The sequence below is a fragment of the Diadema antillarum genome, unplaced genomic scaffold, assembly GCF_040938485.1.
Source record: "Diadema antillarum isolate AM-2024a unplaced genomic scaffold, OU_Dant_1.0 seq00000467_RagTag, whole genome shotgun sequence".
Taxonomy (NCBI): domain Eukaryota; kingdom Metazoa; phylum Echinodermata; class Echinoidea; order Diadematoida; family Diadematidae; genus Diadema; species Diadema antillarum.
Window position 1 is genome coordinate 956,263 of NW_027271437.1, and position 25,357 is coordinate 981,619.

General features: G+C 39.6%; 1 protein-coding gene across 1 annotated transcript; it reads left to right on the plus strand.

Moving 5' to 3' along the window:
* Positions 1-216: 216 nt before the first annotated feature.
* Positions 217-1,328, plus strand: LOC139733298 (zinc finger CCHC domain-containing protein 18-like). The gene is given in 2 exon segments (XM_071644134.1): positions 217-1,075; positions 1,078-1,328. Coding segments are annotated over 2 exon segments (1,110 nt in total).
* The last annotated feature ends 24,029 nt before the right edge of the window (positions 1,329-25,357 follow it).

Sequence of the window (25,357 nt, forward strand, 5' to 3'; positions counted from 1 at the left end):
TGTGATATTCTTTATGTAAGAACTCGGGAGTGTAACATTCGGGTTACATAAATTGGGGGCTTGTCCGCGAAGCTATTTTTTCTTAATTGTATAATTGCATTTGTTTGGTAACGTTTATTCCCGAAACTGAGTCTTGATTATCATTGTTACCGTTACATTCACCATTTTTGTTCTATTGTATCAAAGAGCCAACACACGTGTGCAGGAACCAAAGCGATGGCAGGTAAAAGTTTGAAGCAGATTGGACAGGAATGGTGCAAGACTGAGGAGATTAGGGTAGGGAATGCCCTCCTACTTGCAACAGGTGTAAAGACAGTGCCAACAGAAGTGTGTGTACTGGCACTGTCAGAGTTACATGTATATCCCACATTACTTGAGGAGTTAAGACGGAATGATCCCAATACAGGGGAAACATTGCACCTGTGTGAATTTGAAGATGCAGTTGCTATGTTACGAATACAGGCACAGATTGTCATCCCAGTAGATGGGGAAACTATGTGCAGAGTAGTGCGGTTGGACAGTTTAGAACCAGTCAGAAGGAATAGGGTCAATGTCAAGAACCTGACCTGAAGAAGAGAGGTTTTATTAGGGAATATGGAGAAAGCAGGACGTAGAGCTCAGGAAGTCCAGTCTCAAGACATCCCTACTACTTATAACCTTCCACCCCCTTCCCCTGGTAGCAGTGAACGATTCATTTCCTTCTCTGATAGAGACATTCCAATTTTAATAGCTTCATTAGCACGGTGTGGGCTTACCATAGGGTATCGGAAACTTCGACGCTTCTCCGGTGCAAAGACAGCAGCGCGTGATGAGGATAGCTACTCCATCTGGATAGAGCATGTTGAGGGCCAGATGGAGGAGTGGCAGACTCTGGATGATGCTGAGCGGCGCAAGCGCATTCGTGAGTCATTGCGTCCACCTGCCTCAAGTATCATTACAGACCTTAGGCGCGAGAACCCCCAGGCCTGCTCTGCAGGTTACCTCAGGGCTCTGGATCTGGCTTTTGGTGATACCGACACTGATGATGAACTGTTTGTCAGATTTCATCAGACAGTCCAGGCTGAAGGTGAGTCTCCGCTGAGTATATCTCTCGCTTACAGGAAGTTATGCGCCGTGTAGTTAGGCGAGGAGTCGTCAAACAACATGACGTCAACAAGGTGAGACTCCGACATTTCCTCAGGGGCATTCTCTACCACGAAATGCTTCTAGTGAACCTACAGCTCAGCTCGATGAGGAAGCAGGAAGAAGAGGAGAGGGTGAAGAAATCGCTGTCTGCCTGGATCACCACCCCATGTCAGCACCAAACCAAAGCAGGCTGCCCACCGTAAGGTAGAACCCTCTATTCTGCCACCCGAAACAGCCTCTCAACCCCATGTCCTTCCCCAACCAGTACCTCCACCAGTACCCAAACCCACCAAAAATGCCCCCAAATCTCAGTCGTTCCAGCAGAGTAATACTGGTGTTGTTTGCTTCAAGTGTGGAGAGGAGGGCCACATCAGTAGAAACTGTCTAAGTTCTGTCCCCTGACATACTGAGCAAAAGACTAGTCAACTACATCCTTGGCAAACAGGGAAACAAAAAAGGGCGCCTGGGAAGGGGAAACCAGGGGCCCCAAAATTAGATTCTCCCCCACTTGTTTCTAAAGTTGAGGTTTCCAATAATGATGTTCCTGATGGCTTGGTAGGAGAAGCTATCAACCCAAAATGTTGGATAGATGGAAAGGAGAAAAAATGCCTACTTGATAGTGGGTTTCAAGGTTCTCTTATACACAAGAGCCTTTTTGACACACTAGATAGGGAATTCCATGAACTGAGTGGCCTAGTCCTGTACCATGGAGGAGATGGGACTATGCCCTATCTGGGTTGGGCTTACGTCAACATGGGTTTTGAACGGTCGTTTGCCGGCACAGGGACTGAGTTTAGTACGCTGGCTCTTGTAGTACCAGACCCCCAGCGTCCCTGTGACCATAGAGTCATTATTGGCACAAATTCAGGACTTTTCAGGCACTGTTTTGAATCTCGTAGGAGGATGGCTAGAACACGCTTCTCCCAGTCGTTGCCGATTAGTGCTAAGTGCAGGGATATCTATGCCAGCACATCGAATCAAGAGAAGGTGTCCCCAGATGGAAAATTGGGCACTGCTAGGACTAAGAAAGGACATAACACGCAAATATTTCCCCACTCCAAATTGGTAATGACCGTCCAAATAAGGAACCCCCTGAAAGAAGAAACGACTGTTTTCGTAGAGTCTAATCCCCACAGCAAACTTCAAAGTGGGTTACGCCTAGCCCTGGGAGTACAGAAATTGTCAGATGAGCCATTGGAAAGGTAAGGGTGCTGGTGATCAATAGTAGCCCTGAGCCTATCACTGTCCCTGGAAACTGCCCCATAGTAGACGCCTATGTCCCCGACAAGTGTTTCCCTACCCCTAGTAGTTTCCCTACCCCTCCTCACAGCTACACGGAGGTAACCCACTCCCAAGTAAATGCAAATGTAGGTGACAACACCCCTTCCCATCAAGCTGATGTTAGTGAGTTGCCCATCAATTGGGGCCCGATTTCCCCGGAGTGAAAAAAAAAAAAGGCTGCTCAATCAGTGCAGGCAGAGGAGTGATGTGTTTTCCAGGCATGAATTTGAGTTAGGTAGTACAGCCTATGCAGAGCATCAGATTCGTGTCAGCGATGACACACCATTCCGTGAGAGGTCTCGGAGGGTGCCTCCCCCTGATCTTAGGGACTTGCAGCAACATCTCCAACAGCTGTTGGCGAACAACATCATTAAGGAGTCTAAGAGTCCCTATGTCTCCCCAATCGTGCTGGTTCGGAAAAAGAATGGTACTTTGAGAATGTGCGTTGACTACCGCACACTAAATTCTCGTACCATTCTCGACCAGTACACAGTGCCCTTGATACTGGAGGCCATTGATTCCCTGAGTGGCAGTAAATGGTTTTCTGTCATCGATTTAACTCTTTATTTGCCGTGTCAGTCGACGGCGTGCCAACTTCGCATATTCCGCTCAAATGCACTAATCCGCTTAAACTGATCGATAAATCGCCTAATCCCGCGGTACAATGAAAGCTTTTCACGCGCTTTTGTTCCTTTTACATACAGCTTGCATGCTATGTGGTGATTGACTATCAAGCTGTGTTTCCAACTTAATTTGCTAGTAAATTCAAAGTTTCTCTCACTGTTTCATGTGCAAAAGTCATGCCTTTACAGTAATGTAGCAACTGATCATTGAAAAAATAAATAAAAATAGATTTGTCATACAATCTGTATCAGAGCAAAGCTTGGCATTCCTATTCAACTTTCCTCACTATTATGTCCAGCTTAACAGAAAATTGTAAAAGTTGTATACATTGGAAAAACAAGATTCTTTCTCAAGGCATGACTACCTTCGTGTCTCAAAATAACGTAACACACAGGGGGTTTCCACCATGGCAAATAAAGAGTTAAAGTCGGGATTCTACCAAATCCCGATGCGTGAATCGGACAAGGAAAAGACTGCCTTCACTTGCCCTTTGGGGTGTTACCAGTTTGAGCGTATACCCCAAGGGCTGAAGGGAGCACCAGCAACCTTCCAAAGGCTGATAGAGAGGTGCATGTCAGGTCTGAACATGTTAGGGGTGTTGGTGTACATGGATGACCTGATAATCTTCTCCAAGACGCTGGAGGAAATGGAGGAGCGCCTGGCTAGGGTGCTGGATAGGCTGCAGCAATTTGACTTGAAGTTGTCCCCAGAAAAATACAAATTCTGTTGTCAGTCGGTTAGGCACCTTGGTCATGTATAAGTCTCCGTGGCTGGAGTACAGACAGATCCAGACAAAGTGGCCGATGTAAGAACCTGGCCAAGGCCACAGACAGTGAGGCATGTTAAGTCTTTCCTGGGATTCGCTAGCTATTACCGACGATTCATAAAAGACTACGCCAAAATTTCCCGCCCACTGAATGCACTTACAAGTGCGTGCGTTTACCCCAGGAAGCGAGGCCGTCCACCTCCAAAGAAGGTTCCAAACCCGGATGCCCGAAAGGCGAGCGACCCCCTTGGTGATGCTTTTACTGAGGAGTGTGAGAGGGCTTTTCAGGCTTTGAAACATTGTCTTGTCACAGCCCCAGTCTTGGCATTCGCAGACCTGTCAAAGCCTTTTGTACTTCATGTTGATGCCAGCCGTGATGGACTTGGTGGAGTCCTATATCAAGATCATGGAGGTAAGCTCCGTCCAGTGGCATATGGAAGTCGGGGACTGCCTCACAGTGAGAAGAACTATCCAGCCCACAAACTGGAATTTCTTGCTCTGAAGTGGGCAGTGACCGATAAATTCAGGGATTACCTGTATGCAGCAAAAGGTACACGGGTAATGACCGACAACAACCCACTAACATAATTATGTCCTAACATCGGCAAAACTCGATGCTACAGGGCATAGATGGCTCGCTGCACTTTCCTGCTTTGATTTCTCCATCCATTACAAGCCAGGAAAGGCTAACATCGAAGCAGATGCACTATCACGGAAACCACATCCTCCCAGCCTCGATAAGGAGTTTGAGGATCGCCAGCAGTGCAAGATTGGTGACCTGGAGGAAAGGCTGCATGAGACGTCAGACTCATGTGAGAAAGTGTCCACACCCTCGGCCTTCTGTCAGACGCGTTATGTTTCAGTCAACTCTCCGCGTACAAGTCAGCCATATGTCGAAACCCTGTGTGCCAGTGCGGAGTCTATCCCAGGTCTGTATGCAAAGGGCTTAGACCTGAATGTAGTAGACTGGGCACAGGCTCAAAAGGCAGACCCCATCTGAAACTTGTCAGGGATTTTGTTGAACATGGTGAGAGGCCGCAGTCCTATACCGGCCTTCCGAGAGAGGCTGCCCTAATACTACGTGAGTATGACAGGATAGTTCTGTGCAAAGGAGTGCTCTACAGAACATTCACTGCCTCCTTAGCGAACCGCCATCACCAGTTAGTATTCCCTGCCCAGCGCCGTGTCGAGGCAATGAGGGGCATACATGACGGTGTTGGCCACCTTGGGATCGAGAAGTCCATAGCGTTGGCTAGAGACAGATTCTACTGGCCAAAGATGAGTGCTGACATCACGGAATGGGTCAAGCATTGCCCTCGCTGTGTGGCAAGAAAGACTCCTCCACAGCCAGCAGCCCCATCGGTGAGTATCCACACAACCAGCCCCCTGGAGCTGGTCTTCATGGACTTTCTCTCCCTCGAACCAGACCGCTCGAATAAGAAGTCTATCTTGATAGTGACGGATCACTACACACGATACGCACAAGCCTTCCCCACGAAGGACCAGACTGCTGCCACTGTCGCCAAGGTCCTGTGGGAAAACTTCTTTGTGCATTGTGGTCTGCCCCAGCGCCTTCATTCTGACCAAGGTAGGGACTTTGATAGCAAGGTGACCCATGAGCTGTCAAGGCTCCTTGGCATTAAGAAGTCAAGGAGACCCTCAGCCTGAGCGTTTATGCTGGGGACCCTGGAGGAGGAGAAGAAGGCAAACTGGAGCAAATGTAAGTGCACTTGTACACGCTTACAGTTGTTCGACGAATGACAGCACTGGTTTCTCGCCTTATTTCCTTATGTTCGGCAGGGAGGCTAGGCTGCCTGTTGATCTGCGATTTGGCACCAGCCCTGACAATTTCACTGGGACTGACCGTGTGAAGTATGTCAGTGGTTTGCGTGATCAGCTTACGCGGGCGTATAAACTTGCGTCAGCTGCATCAAACAAGTCTGCCAATGGTCTGAAGCCTGGCGATCGCGTCATAGTCAAGAATGTTGGACTGACAAGAATGTAGAAACTGGCTGATAGATGGTATGCAAACCCTTATGTCATCGCAAAGCAACTCAACCCGGATATGCCCGTTTACGAGGTTGCACCTGAAGACGGAGTTGGCAGGACACGTACCCTACACCGCAACCTTCTCCTACCCATAGAGTACTTGAACGAGGCCCCAGTCCATACGTCAGAGACCCAGAGACCAGGAAAGAAAAGGACTCCAGCTGATCGGACCCGTTCCAAAAAGTTCATTTCCCCTCCGAGTGAGGAAGAGTCTGATAGTTCAGACTCAAGTGATGAAGAAATTTCTCTGCTTTTTGATGTTCGCAAGCACATTAACCGCCCACATAGTTCAAGTTCAAGTTCAAGTTCAATCATAGTTTATTTCCATTCAACGAAAATCAAGAAACATAGTACAAATTTCCAATCAACAGAAATCAAAACATAGTACAAAGTATACATATCATGAAATGATATTTGCAAAAGATTCATGTAATATCCGAGATAAATTACATGTATATAACAACATATGTTTTTATATATATATATATATATACAATAATACAAATATACTTCGTGGACGTGCGAAAAATAAATTCGATTATGGAAAATAGTGATCCACTAAAAAGCAAAGCTTGTGGGACGTGGATCGCTAGATAAATAATGAGTAAATAATATATTATTTCAAGGGTTTTTATAGCTATTATATTTGATATAGATTATTTAAATCATTTGTAAAAAATATATGTGTAGTTATATTGAGATACGCAGGTCGGGAGAAAAGTGTATAAGATATCAATGTTAATGCCTGGACACTGTTCACTGAACCACGTGTACCGAGAAAATATGACAAGGACAACACACTCGTACGCACATTACTCACACACATATAAGACGCGAGACAGTACCGAGAGGAGAGAAGACGGTAACAATGCAAGTCTGCGAAGAACAAAAGACAGGAAAGGAAGAAGAGAGAAGAAAGAAGAGAGGTCCGCATGCAGAACACGCAAAGTGCTGCGACATCAGGACAGGTGAAAGCTCTCAAATATGAATTAAAACAATTTAAATTATCTAAAATTATAGGTAGAGAGTAAATATTTTCTGAATTTGTATTTAAATGTGACGAATTTAGGAGAATCTTTTAAACTATTGTCTAGATTATTCCAAAGTTTGGGTCCGGTATAAAGAAATGTACTTTGGGCATTCAGGACTTGAGGTAAATGCGCCAGAGTTTGGCCCCTCCCAACATCCCAGTGCCCCCTCTGAGACTGCCAGCGACACCCCTGAACAGGTCAACACATCTAATGAGGTGAGTAACACATGTATTTCCCGCAGTTCCGTTTTGTCCCCTGACCCCATAATACTGAGGAGACATCAAGCGATTCAGACTTAGAGAACCAGGCTGGCGATGACATCAGCACAGATGCCACAGTTACATCCAGTAGTTCTGGTAGAGCAACACCAGATGATGCAGTCCCCGATTTGAGAGGGAGAGCATGGAGGAAGAGAATAGACAAACCAGTCCTTTACCCCCAGAGGTAACACCCCTCGTACTCTAGCAGAACCTGAGACTGAGCAAGTGCAAAATACGAACCAAGCAATCAATTCAGAGCCTGCCCCGCAATCCATCAGGCTCTCGACTCGCTCTTCAAGGCCGCCGCTACGCATGCAGAACGATACCCTTGGTGAACCCTCTGGTGCTAGGCAAGCAACTTTATCAGGATTTTCCGCTGACCTTAAGCGTAAGATCTTTGGTTTTGATTAAATCTAAGGTTCAGAGGAGTGAACCATGGTTTGAAAAGGGGGGATGTAACCCACCAAAATCTGGGTTATTAAGATTTCACAAGAATGTCGTCAGACTAGATTCCTAATTCCTTGGAAGGCCCATGGTCAGTCAGTGTACTCGTAACCCCCACGATTAGTCTTAAGATTCCCCCCTCAAGCCTCTGACCCCAGTAGTCAATGTCCGATTGTAAGCCTATAAGTATTGAGACTGGTCAAGTCCTGTGAAATGCCCCTGCTGGTGTTAGACTATGTAGGTGTAATAAAAGTCAAGGAGAGAGCAAGGTCGCCAGTATAGGGTTATTGTTTTAAGCACCCCTCCCTTTTGTTGGTGTGTAGGCACATCAAGAGAAATGAAAGGACCATATCTCAGACGAGGAAGTTCATTCTCTCTGGGACAAAGCAGTAGTTGCTTTGGGATCTAGGGATACTGTCCTAACCATGGGCAAAGCCTATACAGAGTGGACTGGTTCTAACTGTAGACCCACATTTTCTGTGACAATGACGTAGAGTGCACGTCTACCCCAAATTATGTCCTCTTTATTCCTTTCCTCTCACATTTCTCTGACCCCCCCCCCCCAAGATCCAATGAATAGTTTAGGCTAGCTCTGCGTGTACCTTTGAGTAAGGTAACTCCATACATTACTAGATTTTTTTCTGCTTGTGTTACATTGCATTATTACAGATATCCTTGTGCTATATTTTATCAACAGTTGTAAGGGGTATAACTGTTTAAATAGCAGGATTATCATTTGATATGTTAGTGTTACATGTTCAGAAGAAAGTGTGATCTACACACTTCAGCATAAGAGATATGTATGTGCAGTGGTTATGTTTAATACATCATTTATGCAAATGAGATATAATTATGTCTCTACATTCTAATTGAGTTTTTTTTGCATGGCTTATGATATGTGATCTGTCTAGTCTGTTAAGTAAACCAGTGTTTGCATGAGTGTAAACAATGTGTTATGTAGCTATGCTGGTTAGGCAGCAACTCTAGTGACCAAGGTCACAGGACTGCAACTTTAAAGCCCTGAAGCCAGAAGGATTGAGAGTGACTGGAAAGTCTGTCGTTACTGCCCTTGGTCAATGTTAAGACTTTGTCTGGCCAAGTGGATGGTCAGTACGTCAGTCATGTTCCTGGAAGTCAAGGGGAATGAGTGACCTCTTGCCAATAAGGCAGACTTTGAATGATGTCGTAGAAACATGAACCAATGGAATTTCTGTTGGTCAGTTAACTTCCTGGTAGTTTCTGATTTTCTAGAGAAAGATTGTACTTTCAACATTCTACATAACGGTTAGAAAAGTATAAAAGCCCATAGCTTTGGAGCAAACAGGCATATCTGCTTCCTGCCAGCGCTTTGAGGCCTGCATCCACGTTGCTTGTTACATCGACTATGTGATCCAGAAAGTTTCTCACAGTTGAAGTTTATCTGCTGAGAGGTTACCACAAAATACTGGTAAACCCTTACAAGCATCAACTGTATTGTGATATGTGCCATTGATACAACTGGTTGTGGCACGTACAACTATTGACTGCCGTGTGGAGCAACCTGTAGTGAAAACGAGTGTTGGCTCTTTTGACTAGGTAAGTCATTGTATTTCTCATGTTGTGTGTTGCATGTTAATGCATTGGAGAGTGTTTGTAATTAAGAACTCCAACCATTACATTTGGAGATCGCATGTTTAGAGACTCTGATATCATGTACATAAATTCGGAAGTTACATGTTATGCCAAAAGTATTGGTGATCGATGATTGATGCTTGTGTATTATTTGAAGATGTAATACTACAATGCACTGCAATGTATTTGCGCCTTGAATGTTTGATAAATGGACATGATTATGCATAGACTCAAGTTCATTACCAGACAGACAAAATTGGGAAGCTGACTTGGAATTAGAAGTCAGATGTTTGTTTGAATTCAAGTATATTGAAATGCCCTGTAGACCCTCACACTCAGAAAAGATGAGGCTGTGCTCGTAAATATTGAGGTCTACAATGTGCAACACTCCCCTCTCCCCTCCTCGTCTGGACTGACAGATTTATGTCCACTGACCGTTCGCTGTGAGTAGCAGAGGTCACTGCACTATTGAAATGTGGAATGTTAACTCTAGTGCGGAGGATTAGCCACTAGATGTGAAGAACCTTGCAAAGAATGTGAGGAATAGTTGTGAGATTGTGAATATATGAAAGTTATACATTCATGCTCTTTATAATGTATACATGTTAACTGTACATGCGTGGTAAAGTGCACAACTACTCAGTGCGGTTATTGCGTGCGTGGAGCATTATTTCCACTCAAACTATGAGACTTTTGAATGAGAGTCACGAATATTTGGAGACCCCAAATGAAGCAATTATACTGCCAGGTCGATCAGATAGATCAACGATTTATTCGGGCAGCTGTGTTGCATATAATTAAGATAATTAAGAATGCTTAAAATATTAAACTAAAGTTTGAGAATCTAAACTGACTGTATACAAACACTTGTATAGAGTATGTCAAAATGAATTGACAAACATTTGATGATTGGAGTTTGTATCTGTATTGTCTAATGCGCTCATTTAGGTTTATGAGGCAAGTATATGTAAAGACCATGTACCAGATCAGATTTTGGAGTGGACTTCCGTACTCCTGAAGAAATATCATTGATCAGAAAGACACTATATTAGGAAGGTCCTGTGTCTTGTAAACTCTTTTGACTAGATACATATTTGGACGAGAGCTTTGGCCAGCCTTAGCTTGGTTCGGCGTGACTGACGGCTAACTGACCATTGCATCAGCTGCCGTGTACGACTGGTTTGCGACTGCTCTGGAATCGTTGACTGGATAGCCGGCGAGAGGGAAAGAGTCAGCAACGAGTTGAATTATCGTCTTACACGGGCAAATATCTAATTGTATACATAACAAATGTTACAGTTGAGTCTGTGAACGAATTGAAACGAATAATGTACTTTGTTGAACGACAAACAAGCTAATAAAATTTGTCATTGGATTATTTTGTCAAAACTTAATCCCAGGTGTGATGTTCTTTATTTATGAAATCGGGAGTGTAACATTCGGGTTACATTTGTTTGTTTGTTCGTGTTATTTTTTATTTGAGTCTTTTTCTTTTCTATTCATTCAGCACTACTTTTAGTGGTCACGCTTGTGGACCAAAGGATTGCTCCGATGAATCGATCTGCATTCGCACCCTAACCGGCATAAATTTAAAAAAAAATAATGACGCAAACCTGTTGAAGTAAAATCACCCGTTGTCATCGGATATTAGCGAGCTTTAGATCTGCGACGCTGACGCTACCGACGAGACAGCGTCCAAGGTTGGACAATTTAAGAAAGTATATCCTGCGCTTGTGCACAACATCATTTTTTTTACATGACGTCGTCATAGCGTTCGCGTCGTAGATCTAAAGCTCGCTATTATGTGCAACTCTCATTTCTTTAACTTAAATCGAGATTATTTGGGAGTGTCTTTACCATCATAGAAATCATTTATAAAGCTGTACACATTTAGTTATGGGGATTTCCCTATAATGTTCATGTTGGGTCAGCTTGGTCTCCCCCGAGTGGCTGATTTCTATAGTCCGCTGGTAATTTTCGCGTATTTGCAGGACATCTACGTAGTAGAAGCGTTCAGCGATTTACTAGATTCCCAAAAATGAATAAAAGCGGATCCTTCATTTGTAGGGGCTATTGATTGGATTCACATAATCCGCGAGTGATATTATTTATATTGGACACCAAATTCAAATAAAAAATTCAATTCAAATAAGTTTAAAGGACTCCATTATATGAAAATTGTGATATCATGACGTCAAATGATGTCAGGCGAAACGGACAGAAATAAAGAGCTATGACAAGGACAAGAACGAAAGCAAGGGCCGAACAGGCAGGAAAATAAACTAAAGATAGAGGTAACAAAGAAAGAAAGGAAAAAATTACAAGTGGTGTACAATAAGGTTTTTACCACAGGGCGCCAAGACATGAGTAGAAACTTGAAATTCAATGAAAATAATTTCTCAAATAATAAAACGCAGACTCTTGGAATTCTTAGACTTGGACATCGGCTCCTTCGGGTGGAGGTTGATCGGCCCAAATCCCCACTCTGACTTGTAATTGGGTGAAAACTTGAAGCTGTCATTGGACCAAAATCTTGAAGAGAATGAACGTATTTGTTCAGTTTTGCAGAACATTTGGTTTATCGTCTCGTTCGACAGAGAGTCCTTACGTTTTGAAAGCGTCCACTGCAAATATTTCAGCTCAGTCCCCTCGACCCCCGTCTCAGGTATGAATTTTCTGGCTGGGAGTTCCCTTAAATCAGAAACACTGTAAATGCACTCCCTTTTCTCAGGTGAACTTTCTTTCAACCCCTCTCCCCAGGCAGGCAACCCACCATACATTGTTAGACATTTTGCCAAATAAAGGAAGCCGTCTTTCTTATGACTGTAAAATGAATTGCCAGCATTCTGTCATTTCATTGATTGTGATATATTGCCTTTCAACACGTAAAGAATAATGTAAATATGGAATATTTTTATGTTATTAGAAAAAAAATCCATGACCTCAGATTCTGAAAATGGGTTTTGGTTTCTTACCATACCCCTTTCTGACGTTAGTCTCTCCTTAAATGACCATAATTTATTTACTCTGTTTACGTCTGACGAAGTTTCATCATTAATCATGTTTTACCAATAGAATTTCAACCAACTATGAATGATTGGATCACGTAACTAAACGCCTCGTATATGAAACTCCATGCTCTTACAAAAAAAAAAAAAAAAAAAATCAAATCTTTTAACGTGATCACGTGCATGAGCCCAATATGAGCTTAGATAAGAATGACGTTAAGTCAGAAGAGAGCGGAAGTAGTATCATCAAAATCTGACGTCACAATAAAGCTTTACGTATTTTCACAGCACATCTTCTCATGGTATCGTACTAGCCAAAACAAAGGCTAAACAGTGCACCAAGGTAACTATGAGATAATTAAGATTACTTCTTAGTAATGTATTCTCCCCACGTCCTTTTACATTTGAGGTACGTTTCAGAGGAAACATTTTCCGGAGGGCTTTTATTATTGAATCCTTTGCTGGCTGTCAGGCGAGGTGAAATGATGATTAAAATTGTAGTTACGTCGTCTTTGAAACTTCAGGCACAAGTAATGTATGTTACCTTGTTTTCCATCTTACCTGATAATATTTCTTCAATTTTTCTGAGGTGGTTAAGGCAATTGCGAGCTGTGTCTGCGACAGCTCTGCTCTCCTTGTCTATAATATCTGGTATCATCGACATTCGTGAGGCATTAGCCTTCATCTCATCTGACCACTGCTGGAAATTTGGGAAGATTTCTTCCTCATTCCCATGGGCCAAAATGTCCTTTCCTCGCTGGTAATAGACGATTTAGCAAGTTCCTCTGTCATCACCTTCTGCAATTTACACTTGAATTCCAGTTGTAGGTTCGTAAAAGAGCTAAACGACTCGTCGAATTTGGTCTTGCAGTCTATGATATATGATTCGAAGAGAGGAAGATCCTTCAGGCATCCCTCTTGCAGATCATGGATCGCCTGCTTGGTTTCATCACTGTCGGCGAGCATCTGTTCCATTGCCCTGGACAAGACAGCTGTCTTTGCGGGTGTAACACCTGCGTGATCGTAGTGATTTTCCATCGAACACTCGCTGCAGACAAGTTCTTGGCATTTTTCGCAAAAATACTTCATACGGTTGGGTCGATGCTTCCGGCAAACGGGTGGTGTCTCCTTTGTTCTTCTGTGATCAATGGTGGTATCCTTATTTTTCATTGCCTCAACCATTCTATTAGCCAAGATATTTAAGCGTGGATATCCCCAAATTTCTGTCGATAAACGTCTTTTGGCGACATTCTGGGCAAACAATAGATTCACCATCAGCAAACTTTTCTATGCAGTTTGAACAAAATGTGTGTCCACACGCCAGGTCTTTGGCTTTTGTAAAAGTTTCCATGCATACGGGACATTCAAGTTGCTGAGCTATTGAGTCCTGGTAAGCCGCCATGTCAAAAACTAATTATGATAGAGCAAAAATGTAATATTTTCAATACAGTGGCACAGCCAGCGTCAGACAGATGGTTGTTGTTGTTTTTTGCGTAATCAGAACACGAAGAGATGACTGCTATAAAACATCAAATGCACTCTTGGCAAGTGCTGCTGGAGAGTTTGAATATTTTGTAGCTGTGCTCTCTTCCTATCTCCGTAAACACAATGTCTGGTGTTTCTGTTTCATGCACACATGCACAGAGTAAACATTGAGCCATAATCCAATTTTGCAATCTCAAAAGTGTAAGAATGTATTTTCATTCCACATAAATAATAATAACAGAGTGTGGAAACAATGGTGGGATTCTCAACGGTTCCATATTGTGAAATGTCTAGGGAAGGTCAAAGTCCAGTGGCATGAATGTATCCATTATTTTCAATTTCAAATTCAATTGCGATTTATTTTCGTATTTCTGGATAAAGAACCCAGATATATCAGATAAAATAAAGTTTATGGACACACAATATCTGACTAGTATGCACAATGTATTAGTACAGACATATAGAACATGGAGGTCAAGTATTTTAAGTTTTACTCTGTGTATAAATACTCAAGAAATAGACCGCCATATTGGAAATGTGATATTTTCAGTACCGTGGCAACAGCCGCGTGGATTTTTGTAATCAGAACACGAAGAGATGACTGCTATAAAACAACAAATGTACTCTTGGCAAGTACTGATGAAGAGTTTCAATGTTTTGTAGCTGTGCTCTCTTCCTTTCTCCGTAAACACAATGTCTGGTGCTTTTGTTTCGTGCACACATGCACAGAATAAATATTAAACCACGATCCAATATTTGCAATCTCAAACGTTTAAGAATGCACAGGTTTTTTTTTTATTTCATTCCACATAAACAACAGTAACAGGTTGTGCAAATCATACTGGGATTCCCCAAAGATTCCATACTGTGATCGCAGCTCCTAGATGTCTGGGGAAGGTGGAAGACCAATTGCATAAATGTATCCATTATTTTCAATTTCAATTTCCATTCATTTTCATATTTCTCAATGAAAAGTACATTGTACAATAAAGTGACTGATACACGATATCTGGCTAAGATGCACAATAAATCATTGCAAACATGACGAACATAGCAGTCAATCTTTGTAAGTTTGGTTGTCTATTAAATGTATAAATGCTCAACAAATATGATGGAACCTATTATTGTTATTAACTCGGTGCAGAATGAAACTGCTGTTTGCACATCAGGGATTAAATGCTGCACTGTCCCGCATCGCTTCTTGGCTGTTATGTGTGTGGGTCGTGGTGTCGAGACAATCACAAAAAACGGTGCAACTTCTCACACAAAAGATGTCGAAGAAATCAACAACTTACAATAGTGCAAATCAATTTTGATCGTGCTGTCTCTCCCACCCCCTTAACAAACAAACAAAAATAAAGAATGTAAAATAAGAAGAAACATACAAAGGACAAGAATTCAAACCTTCAACCAACATAACGTGTTATGAAAATTCGAAAGTATTTTGAAGATTCACATGCTATAAATTAATGAAGCTATTTTCCACTTATGCTGATCAGAGATCTGTAGTAGACGATCTAGTTATACTGACCAAAAAAGAAAAAAACATTTCTCAAAAAGAGTTTCCAACTCTATAATAATCATAAATCAGCAGTGTGAAGCATTACAGCATTCGCCTGCTCGCTCACATTGATTTTCATAGGCAGGAATTTACTCAGGTATCGATGGGTAGGGCAAGCCTCCGGCAAGCTTTTGTGAACACGACATGGATAAAATCTGTATACATTACAGCATATCACTCCATATCAAAAAAGCTGAACATAACAGATGTGACCTAATCTGTGAAAATTTCTATGCCTATCAGCTTATGTTCATAAAAGGTTAAAGGACAAGTTCACCTTCATAAACATAAGGATTGAGAGAATGTAGCAATATTAGTAGAACACATCATTGAAAGTTTGAGGAAAATCAGACAATCCGTTCAAAAGTTATGAATTTTTGAAGTTTTTGTGCAGTAACCGCTGGATGAGAAGACTACTGCAGTGTATGAAAAACTTAGATGTCACATGCGTACAACAATATAAGGAAAATATAAAGAGAATTTCACAAAATGCCATCTTTTGAAAAAAGTACACATTCCCCTGACTCGTTACCGACAAATGTTATGGGTGATATTATTCCCCCTGCCTTAGAAAAGAGGCAAGTCAAGAGCTCTTTTATTATGCGAAAAAAGTGAAAATATGTTGAATTTTCTTTTACATTTTCTTTATACTGTTGTACGCATATGACTCACAAGCTGTAGTAGTCTCCTCATCCAGCGGTTCCAACACAAAAATTTTAAAAATTCATAACTTTTGCATCGATTGTCCAATTTTCCTCAAACTTTCACTGATATGTTCTACTAATATTGTTGCATTCTCTCAATCCTTATGTTTATGAAGGTGAACTTGTCCTTTAAAACAATCAAATTCCTTATTTCATGAGCAGAAAGTATTTCACACTCGTAATAACTTCTGTAACAAGTGTACTTGAAAAGATGTGTATAACACATATACTTGATATCAAGCTATACGAACCCTAGTGCTTCAGTTTTTTTCAGAAAGTCACTTGAGTGAAACCGAACAAAATATTACTAGAACAATTTTATATGAATTTCAAAATTAATTTAACTTATATCAGTATGGTTGCCTAAGAAATGGTGTTGATAATGTACCCTCCCTGATCAAAAGTATTAAAGACACAATTAGCATCCATTAAATATGGAGGTTGAATCAGAACATGAAAGGAAAAAAACATAGTTTTAAAGAGTGTCTGCTTCACGGTTTAAGACCTCAGTTTTTGTGTACCTTATGTACATTTTGATAGTTAATTGGGGTAAAGATCAATATATATATATATATATATATATATATATATATATATTAGATATATATTATAAATAGGATACCATTTTATGTTGTCTAATGTTCATAGGCTTCAGCTGAGTAGACTGAGGTAGTGCAATACTTTAAATCAAATGGATATTTATACAACAAGTAGTGAGGGAATATTTTTAGGTTGTGAATGATATCAAATTGATGGTTTCTGTCCTTGATTTCATAGATACTAACATTGCAAATATCATTCTGAAAGATGTATCCTAAAAGTGTAAGCTTAATATGATGCACAATATTACTTTGCATGAATTCGTATGCAAATTTATGAAAACTTTCAGCGACGTATTCTTGAAAGCTCTCTAGCAATGATTCCGTCTTAGCATTGCAAAAAATATTATGACCACAGACGACACAAGTGAATTATCTATAGATGAAATATACGGAGATATGGGTGAACACAGATTATGGGGAACATTCTGCATGTACATGTATATACAAATTTATGCAAATTATTAATATCAGACTGCTTGCAAGTAGGAACTTATATCCTTCTTGTATTTTGTATTCCTGCATCCCCAAAACAATGTCTTGTTTACAATGTAAAACTTTTTTATGTGTTTTTCCGCAAAAAAAAAAGAAAATCACTGATCTACCTCTCTGATTTGTTTATTTTCACACGAAGCATAACATTAAGATTGAATTTCCCTTTATGGTGTACTACACGGTAGTAACAATGCTAGGACTATAGTTATAAGCAAACTTATGCAAATTTGGGGTGACTTGTTCTTTAAAGTTAATGACTGAGCCTATGAGTATTGATTCTTAGCATTTAAAGCATGACCACAACGATCTGCAGCTATACAATATAACACATTGATATATCGTGCCATGAACAGGTCACTATTATGGCGGCAATTTTGCATTTAGTATATGGAAATGTAGCAAATTACACGTAGAGGAATCCTTGAAAATTACTACTGATGTCATAATTGTATTTCTTGACCTCAAAAGCATGGGCATGCACATCAGAATTTACTTTCTACCAGTTTTATGTTCCCAGATATGTGCATGAATAGATTTCATTTTGAATTTATGCATTTCTTCACCACTCGATTCTTAGGGAACTTTTACTATGTCGTTTTAGTGGCTCTTCCAAGTCAATTGCAAGTGGAATCGTTTCTGTCAAAATTTAACGTGGGTCAACGTACTTTTTTTCTTCGTATTTTGTCAAAGTGCATATTTTTAGTTAACAGTTCGGCATACCTGTTTATCTCTCCCCCAACCCCACCCCCCCCCCCCCCCCCAAAAAAAAAAAAATGTATGGATTATTGTTTGAGCGTATTTGTATAGCCTATTGTTGTATTTTTTTTCCGGGTTTTCTTTGACAGTGCTCACACACCCCCACGTCAACATTAGTTACGAGCACCAGGTGTGTCTTTTTTTAATACTAATCAAAAAGCAGGAATAGTGTCATATATCAAAACTTTATCGTATCGCAAAGTAGTAAGACCTATTTATATTTCCCACAATATCTCCACGCGCTGAGAAAGGACAGAATATAGGGGTCTACTATATGGATTTTCTCATTTCCGGATTGAATAATCTTTGAAATATTGAGCATCGCCCTAAAACGCAGGTAACCGATCAAAGTTTGTTGGGATTTTCTTTTAGAACATAAAATCCAAAATGCAGGAATAGTGTCGTGCTCAAGCATTTAAATCAGAATCTGTATCAACATTTAGAAGTTCGAAGCGTTCCATCTCATAGTTTTGTAAAGAACATTGTAGTAGGCCTTATTTCTTGATACATTGTCCACAGCATGGCCCATGCCTTTATTAAGGCTTTTGCTGATGAGGCCTTCCGTTGATTTACAAAAAAAAAAAATCATTTCGTTTATTTTCATTTTCAACAAAGAGTGTCGTTGTACAAAACATAGCATGAAAAAATATACGCTACATATTCTATACATATATCGAAGTATAACAGAAAATAATCTGATATAAAACCATATTATATGAAGCCGTGTAATATACCTAACCATGATATAAAACTATTAAAAAAAAACATAAATTGGTATACAAGTCTTAAAGGTACGATATGTCAACTGCAAGTAGTAGAGTACAAGCAATAACATACTATTTTGTTGAATACTAACTTAATAAGGCGAGTGTTAATTCTTAAGATTTCATGTTTTCACCAGTAGATGTACATGTACACAGCTCAAAACAAAATGTAGCCTTATCTTGGCAGCAACTGAATGATAATGATTATGTATCCATGGCACACCATACAAATATTAAAATGGCTTCCTACATTCTGGTATTATACTTCTACATTACAATAACGAAAGTTATAATGACATAACAACTAGAATTTATTCAAATACACGTGTACTCTCAATGTCATGCTATACAGGGCAATATAAACTGCGCTCGAATGTAAAAATCGAAACAATGTTATCATAAATAAGGCCAACTTGAGCTTCTTGTGTGGATTTATTCCAGAGTTCTTGCTTGTTTTCGTTAAGCGAAAGACCTTAATTGAGATTGACATAGACTATAGAATGCGCGTCAAAGGGTGGATTATCATTCCTCAGCTACATGTTTATAGCCTTTATATATATATATATATATATATATATATATATATATATGTATATATATATATATATATATATATATATATAATTATACAATTATATAATCATATAATTCCATAAGTTTTAATTTCGCATGAAACTTGGACAAATATATATTGGTCTATATACAATCATGTAACAACATTTTTCATTGCATGTTACCTTCTGCCGTTATGACAACTTATACATAGATCTACGCAAAGCTCTCGGGAGAGGCCATGACTGACATTCTAACAACAGTGCTCAGCAATATCTTAACAAGTTTGTCTTTGCCATCCTCATTCTCACCGTAATCGTCACAAGTTTGCTCTATGTCATCACCGTTAAAGAATCTCTATCACCATCACAGTCATAAATACAAGTTTATTACATAATCATGTTTCCTTACTTTGGATAATAATAATTCCCTTTACCGCTTACTGAGCGTAACATATATATATTTTTTTCTTGCATAAGATATGACAGATGAAATGAAAAGAGAAAATAGAAAACATGAAGACACTTCAGCTATTTACACGAAAACAAAGATTGTTGTAAACAAAAAGGATACTTTGCTTAACTTATTGAATACGATTTTTTGACATATTACTGCTTTCTCTAATAAGCCATTTGTAAATAGATTTATATGAGAAGATCAAACACAAGAGAGGACCTATTCCCGAGCATAATGTGCTTGTTAAAAACACAGTCAACTGTGACGAATTTACGATACACGACTTTATAAGCTGAACACTAACTTGTACTCTCTTGTACTCAACGTTAAATCTCTGGCTTATACTACTGATGAAATACTCATGCGAACAACACCACAAAGATATGATGACTCAAGACGAGATAAAATTGATTTTACAGGATATCGAAACAGCTAAAGCTTGATCCACATTTTTAAAGAACACGTGGGGGATGAAATTTAGCGAAAGCATAATCTTAGGATGAGTCGAAAAAATGAAAACTTTTAACAAAAATTATGACACTCTCATGACATTATTTTCAGATATTAAAAAAAAAGAATACTTTTTTTGATGTACCGGCACTACGTTGTGTGAAAATCTATTCTACAGTGGGCGGCTGGTGGTTAAACATTGAATTCATCAACGTTTTTTTTTTTTTTTTTAATCTCTCGACGTATTGCGTGGTATGCTCATTGATGTTTATGTGTTTTTCTCCGCACTTCATTTTTAAATGTCTTTTATAAAGACAGCTATGTTTTCATTCTTCCAAAGTGTTCAAAGGGCATTGAGAGGTGCCGACCCGTGCGTGGAGATCACTGGAAGTTGCACAAAAAAAAAGGAAATCCTCATAGAAAAGTTGGATTTTTTTATTTACTTTTGTTTTAATTATCACGAAAAGATACAAGAAAGCTTAAACTAAGGCTACTCTCAAAAAACTTTTTATTATTTATCTAAAGTGTCACTATGTATAGTCAGGTGCAAAATAGCTGAATATAAACCTGAATCGTACATGTATAGATTATTTTATTCATAATCTCAGCGTCTAACAACTCATATCAAATATGTAGGTGCGCCTCTAATCATATATAATACAAATATTGTATGGCTGCATGCAAGGTTTGTACACTGAAATACATTTTTCATGCAATAACTTTCTTTTCTTTTCTTTACATGATAATGCCGTTCCTTCACCAGAGTATAATTTTTCTACCCCCCCCCCTCCATAAAGGCACATACATTTTCTTCCTATATGAATACACTTGCATAAGTATTTCGACATGAACAAAATATAAAATCCTTCACCGTTTCTTGAATAAATTCTTTCAGCTGCTCTTGCACCATGTTCCCGACGGCAACGGAAACCCCGCCATGCGCCGTGGGTAGATGCACCGCATTCTAGTCTTAGTCGTTCCAGTCCTCGCCCCGGTGAACATGTAGCTATTAGACGCTGTTCTCACGGCGTCTGACCAGGCTAGACTATCAATATTTTCCGTCGTGTCCCATTATGGACCATCTCCAAGTTTTGTTACGGTCTACTATGTGACGTCGCGTTTCGTTACGTTCACCCCGATTTATCACGGCATACAAAATGGATGCATGTCACGAGAACGACACACATGAGTCATATACAGCCTAAAAGTCATACAGCTCACAAGTCATACAGCCCACGAGTCATACAGCTCACAATTCATACAGCCCACTAGTTATACAGCCCACGAGTTCGACACTGAGTAAATAAAGCCCACGAGTTCGACATCAAGAAAAATAAACCCACGAGTTATACAGCCCATGAGTTCAACACTACACACAAAAGGCTCACGAGACCTACACTACGCAAACAAAGCCCACGAGACCGACACTACGCTCAAAAGGCTCACGAGACCGACACTAGGCAAACAAAGCTCACGAGACCGACATTAGGCATAAGAAGGCCCACGAGACCGACAGGATGAACACCGCCACCTATAGAACAATTGATTGTATAGGGTGTCCGGATAATGGCATAAGGAAGATAGAGATGGAAAAGGAGAGTTGCTAGGGGATTACCCCTTCAATTGCCCTCCCTCACCTCTGAACTGTTCAAGATTTTTAATTGTGTTTGCGTGTTTGACTATTTGTGAAAAAATGAACCAAATTCAGTAAAAGTGCATGAGATGTTTCAACATTAATTTCAAAAATGCCAAAACACCCTGGTTTCTCTTTCCGCAAAAATGTTAAACGGGTATACACTTGCTTAGAAATAAAATGAAATAAAATGATGTGGACATTCACATCAACTATACAGAATAATACCCAGGTGTGAAATGAAGTTTACAAGAAAATATTTCACAAAATGGGTAATGTTGCAGCGCATATCTGCTTTACATGATATGGAAGGGGAGTAGTCATATGCAAAGCTGCTGATTTTCTAGTATAAATACGCAGAAATAAAATGTAGTCGTCTATAATATCAAGGTATCGTTAAAGCTTCCGAAAACGAACATACATCCATGAAAATAGCCTTTCTATTTCATAAAAAATAAACCGTTTTGAGGAGAATGATTTTACAAATACAAGCCACAAATCGAGGTGAATCGCTGCGATATAAAACGTTTTCATCCTTTGAAATGTCATATAATATACATTATGGTTACAGAAAAAACAAACAAACTGATCTTTAAGCAGGCGGATATAAGCAGGACGATACATTATCTAATAAGGAATACCTAACTAGAGAAGTGAGAAAGAAAAGGGCGAAAAAAAACACGTACAGCCTGTCTATCGTCTTTCTATAAATTGGGAAGGCCTATCAAAAATAGCACGATGGCATCTAAAATTGAACCATACATCGTTCTTGTCCTCTATTATGTTTTCATACTTTTTTTTTTGGGGGGGGGGTCCGGTGAAGAAGACAATTTTATCTTTAAAAAGAGATAAATTGGTAACAATTTTGCTCCCTGTAGCGTGACAGAACTGCCCTCTAAAAGCCACACGTGTAGAAAAAGAAACTTGATGTCGTTGATATGTAGATGGTGCTGTTCAATTAGTTACAGTCTCTCGCTCGATAGCGTGACGAAATTGCACCCGCCCGTATGTAATTTTCCCTTTAATGGAACACCCTGTACAGGTAATTGACATGTAGATTGCGCTGTTCATCCTGGCGGTCTCGTGAGCCTTCTTCGCCTAGTGTCGGTCTCATGGGCTTTCTTTGCCTAGTGTCGGTCTCGTGAACCTTCTTTGCCTAGTGCCGGTCTCGTGAGCGTCTTTTGCGTACTGTCGGTCTCGTGAGCCGTTATTGTGTAGTGTCGGTCTCGTGGGCTTTCTTTGCTTAATAGTGTCGGTCTCGTGAGTCTTTTGTGCATAGTGTCGAACTCATGGGCTGTAAAACTCGTGAGCCGTATAACTCATGGGCTGTATGACTCATGGACCTATTTTTGATGTCGCTCTCGTGGACCGTATGACTCGTGGGTGTCGGTCTTGTGGGATGACCCCGTTTAATCTCCGGTAGCACTAAGCTTTTTCTGTTCCTTCCTCATATTTGTATGATTGCTTTTTAGATTATCCAGATACCTAATTCATTGGGGACCAAGAAACAATTCATTTTACGGAAAATGAATAACCGTTTATGAACAACTTTCCTGGATCTTGATACTGTATAATACAGATATTTATTCAAATTCATGAAATTCTTCCGTCGAGATGTTTTCATTGCAGCTGATTGACAAATTGCATTACATCGACGAAAATAAGCACTGAATTGATCAGTGTTCTAGTAGTAGCCATGATAAAGGAAATTATGGGCTTACATACTCTAGCAGGATTCGATCCTACAACCTCCTGGCGTCATCTCCAGTAGACCACCGAGCTTCCGCCCGACAGCAAGTGTTGGTTCTATTATAATCCTTATAGCACGCAACGGGTACTGCGTAATTATTCATTTCATTTTATTTCATTTTATTTCATTCCATTTCAAACAACGCAAAACATGTTCATACACAAATAACACAATATTAATACAATTAACAAGTACAAGTAACAAAGAAAAATATGTGAAATTAACAATACAACTGCGCATCACATAAGCAGATAAAACTGAATTACAACTAAAGTTCGGGAAATGGAGGAGATGTGCTAAAAAGCCAAGTTTGTATTTTGCAGCCTCCTCGTGGACAAAATCTAGATAACATCAAAGAAGCAAATTGCTTAGATATATAATAAAGTGCTCACACATACAGACTTATACAAACAAACAGACAGACAGACAAACAAACACAAGTAAACTCTCTTGTTTTTAAAAGGGAGAGAGAAACAACAGAGTGAAGGAAGAGAAGGAGATTATCTTGGAAGGAAAAAACAGAAAGAGACATGAGGACAGGAAAAGACAGGCAAAAGGCGAGAAGGGGGAAGAGATGATGAGTCTATACTAGCACACGCAAGGCACAAGATGCGATTGATCACCGGGATAAATATTTAAAAAAAAAAGGAATAGTAAAAAAAAAATGAGTATGGTGAATAAGCGATAAGAAAGAGAACTCAAAGTTAAGTCTGACTAGAATGTAACTCATTCCGCTTTATAAGAATGTATGAACAACTTCTTCAATTTGAATGTGAATGTGTTTAAACTTAAAGCTTCTTTCATACTACTATCGAGAGAATTCACATTCAAATTCAAATGCATGAAATTCTTCGGTTGAGATGTTTCATTGCAACTGATTGACAAATTGCCCTTCATCGACCCGTAATTACAAACACCGATCAATTCAGGTCATTACCATTTTAATTTGCTTTAAGATATGATTTGCCTTAAATGTAAGTAAAAAATGTGATTATGTATACCGGTAATAATTTTCTTCAACTAGTACACGCTATATCCTTCGTACCCGGTTGACTCTCTGGACTTAAGGGTTTCATATTCAAATTCAACTCAAAATGATGTTATTTCCGTGTAAAGTAATACAAAGTAATATACATAACGCTACATGAGTACAGAATATTTAAAGGAACTTTGAATCCCCGTAGTTTCAACAAAACATGAATACAATTATTATAATGTTATCAACTCTGGTTTGGATAAATAAACATGTAAGCAATACAATCTTAAATCATAACTCTTCATGGAAAAGAGGAATTCGCAAGAAAAGCAAAGCTTGTAAAATTTGTGAATTACTCTAGAAGGTGAGGGCATCTCAAGATCCGTCAAGGATTCCATGTGTGAAAATTTTGATATCCTGATGTCGAGCGAAATAATCAGAAAATTGACAAGGACAAGAACGAAAGCAGGGACAGAACAGACAGAAAATGAAATTAAAGATAGGCATGACAAAGAAAGGGAGAAAAACAAAACAAGACGTCTACATTCAATCATCTGGAAAGGTCACCAAGGCATGAGGAAGAACTTAAAATTCTATACAAATTTGACTTAAAATACAAACTCTTAATAATTCCAAAAAAACCCTTATAATTAATCAATTTTAACAATCTGAAATATTTTGTCTCCATGTTAAAAAAAAAAGTTATCATCATGAATTTTACATTAAAATACTAGATTTTTGAAAAAATGTGAAAATAAATTTACACCAAAGTAACACCAGCTGGTGTGGTCTCTTATTGAAGCTGGACAGGTGTTAAACCATTGATATTAACACCAACAAATATCAAATCAACACCATGTGGTGTCATTTTTGAATTAACACCAGTACAGTGTCAAAACAACACCAGGTACAGTGTCAAATTAACACCACGAAGTGTCAGGTGAGCACTTTTCAACACCATCACAGTGCATTTTCAA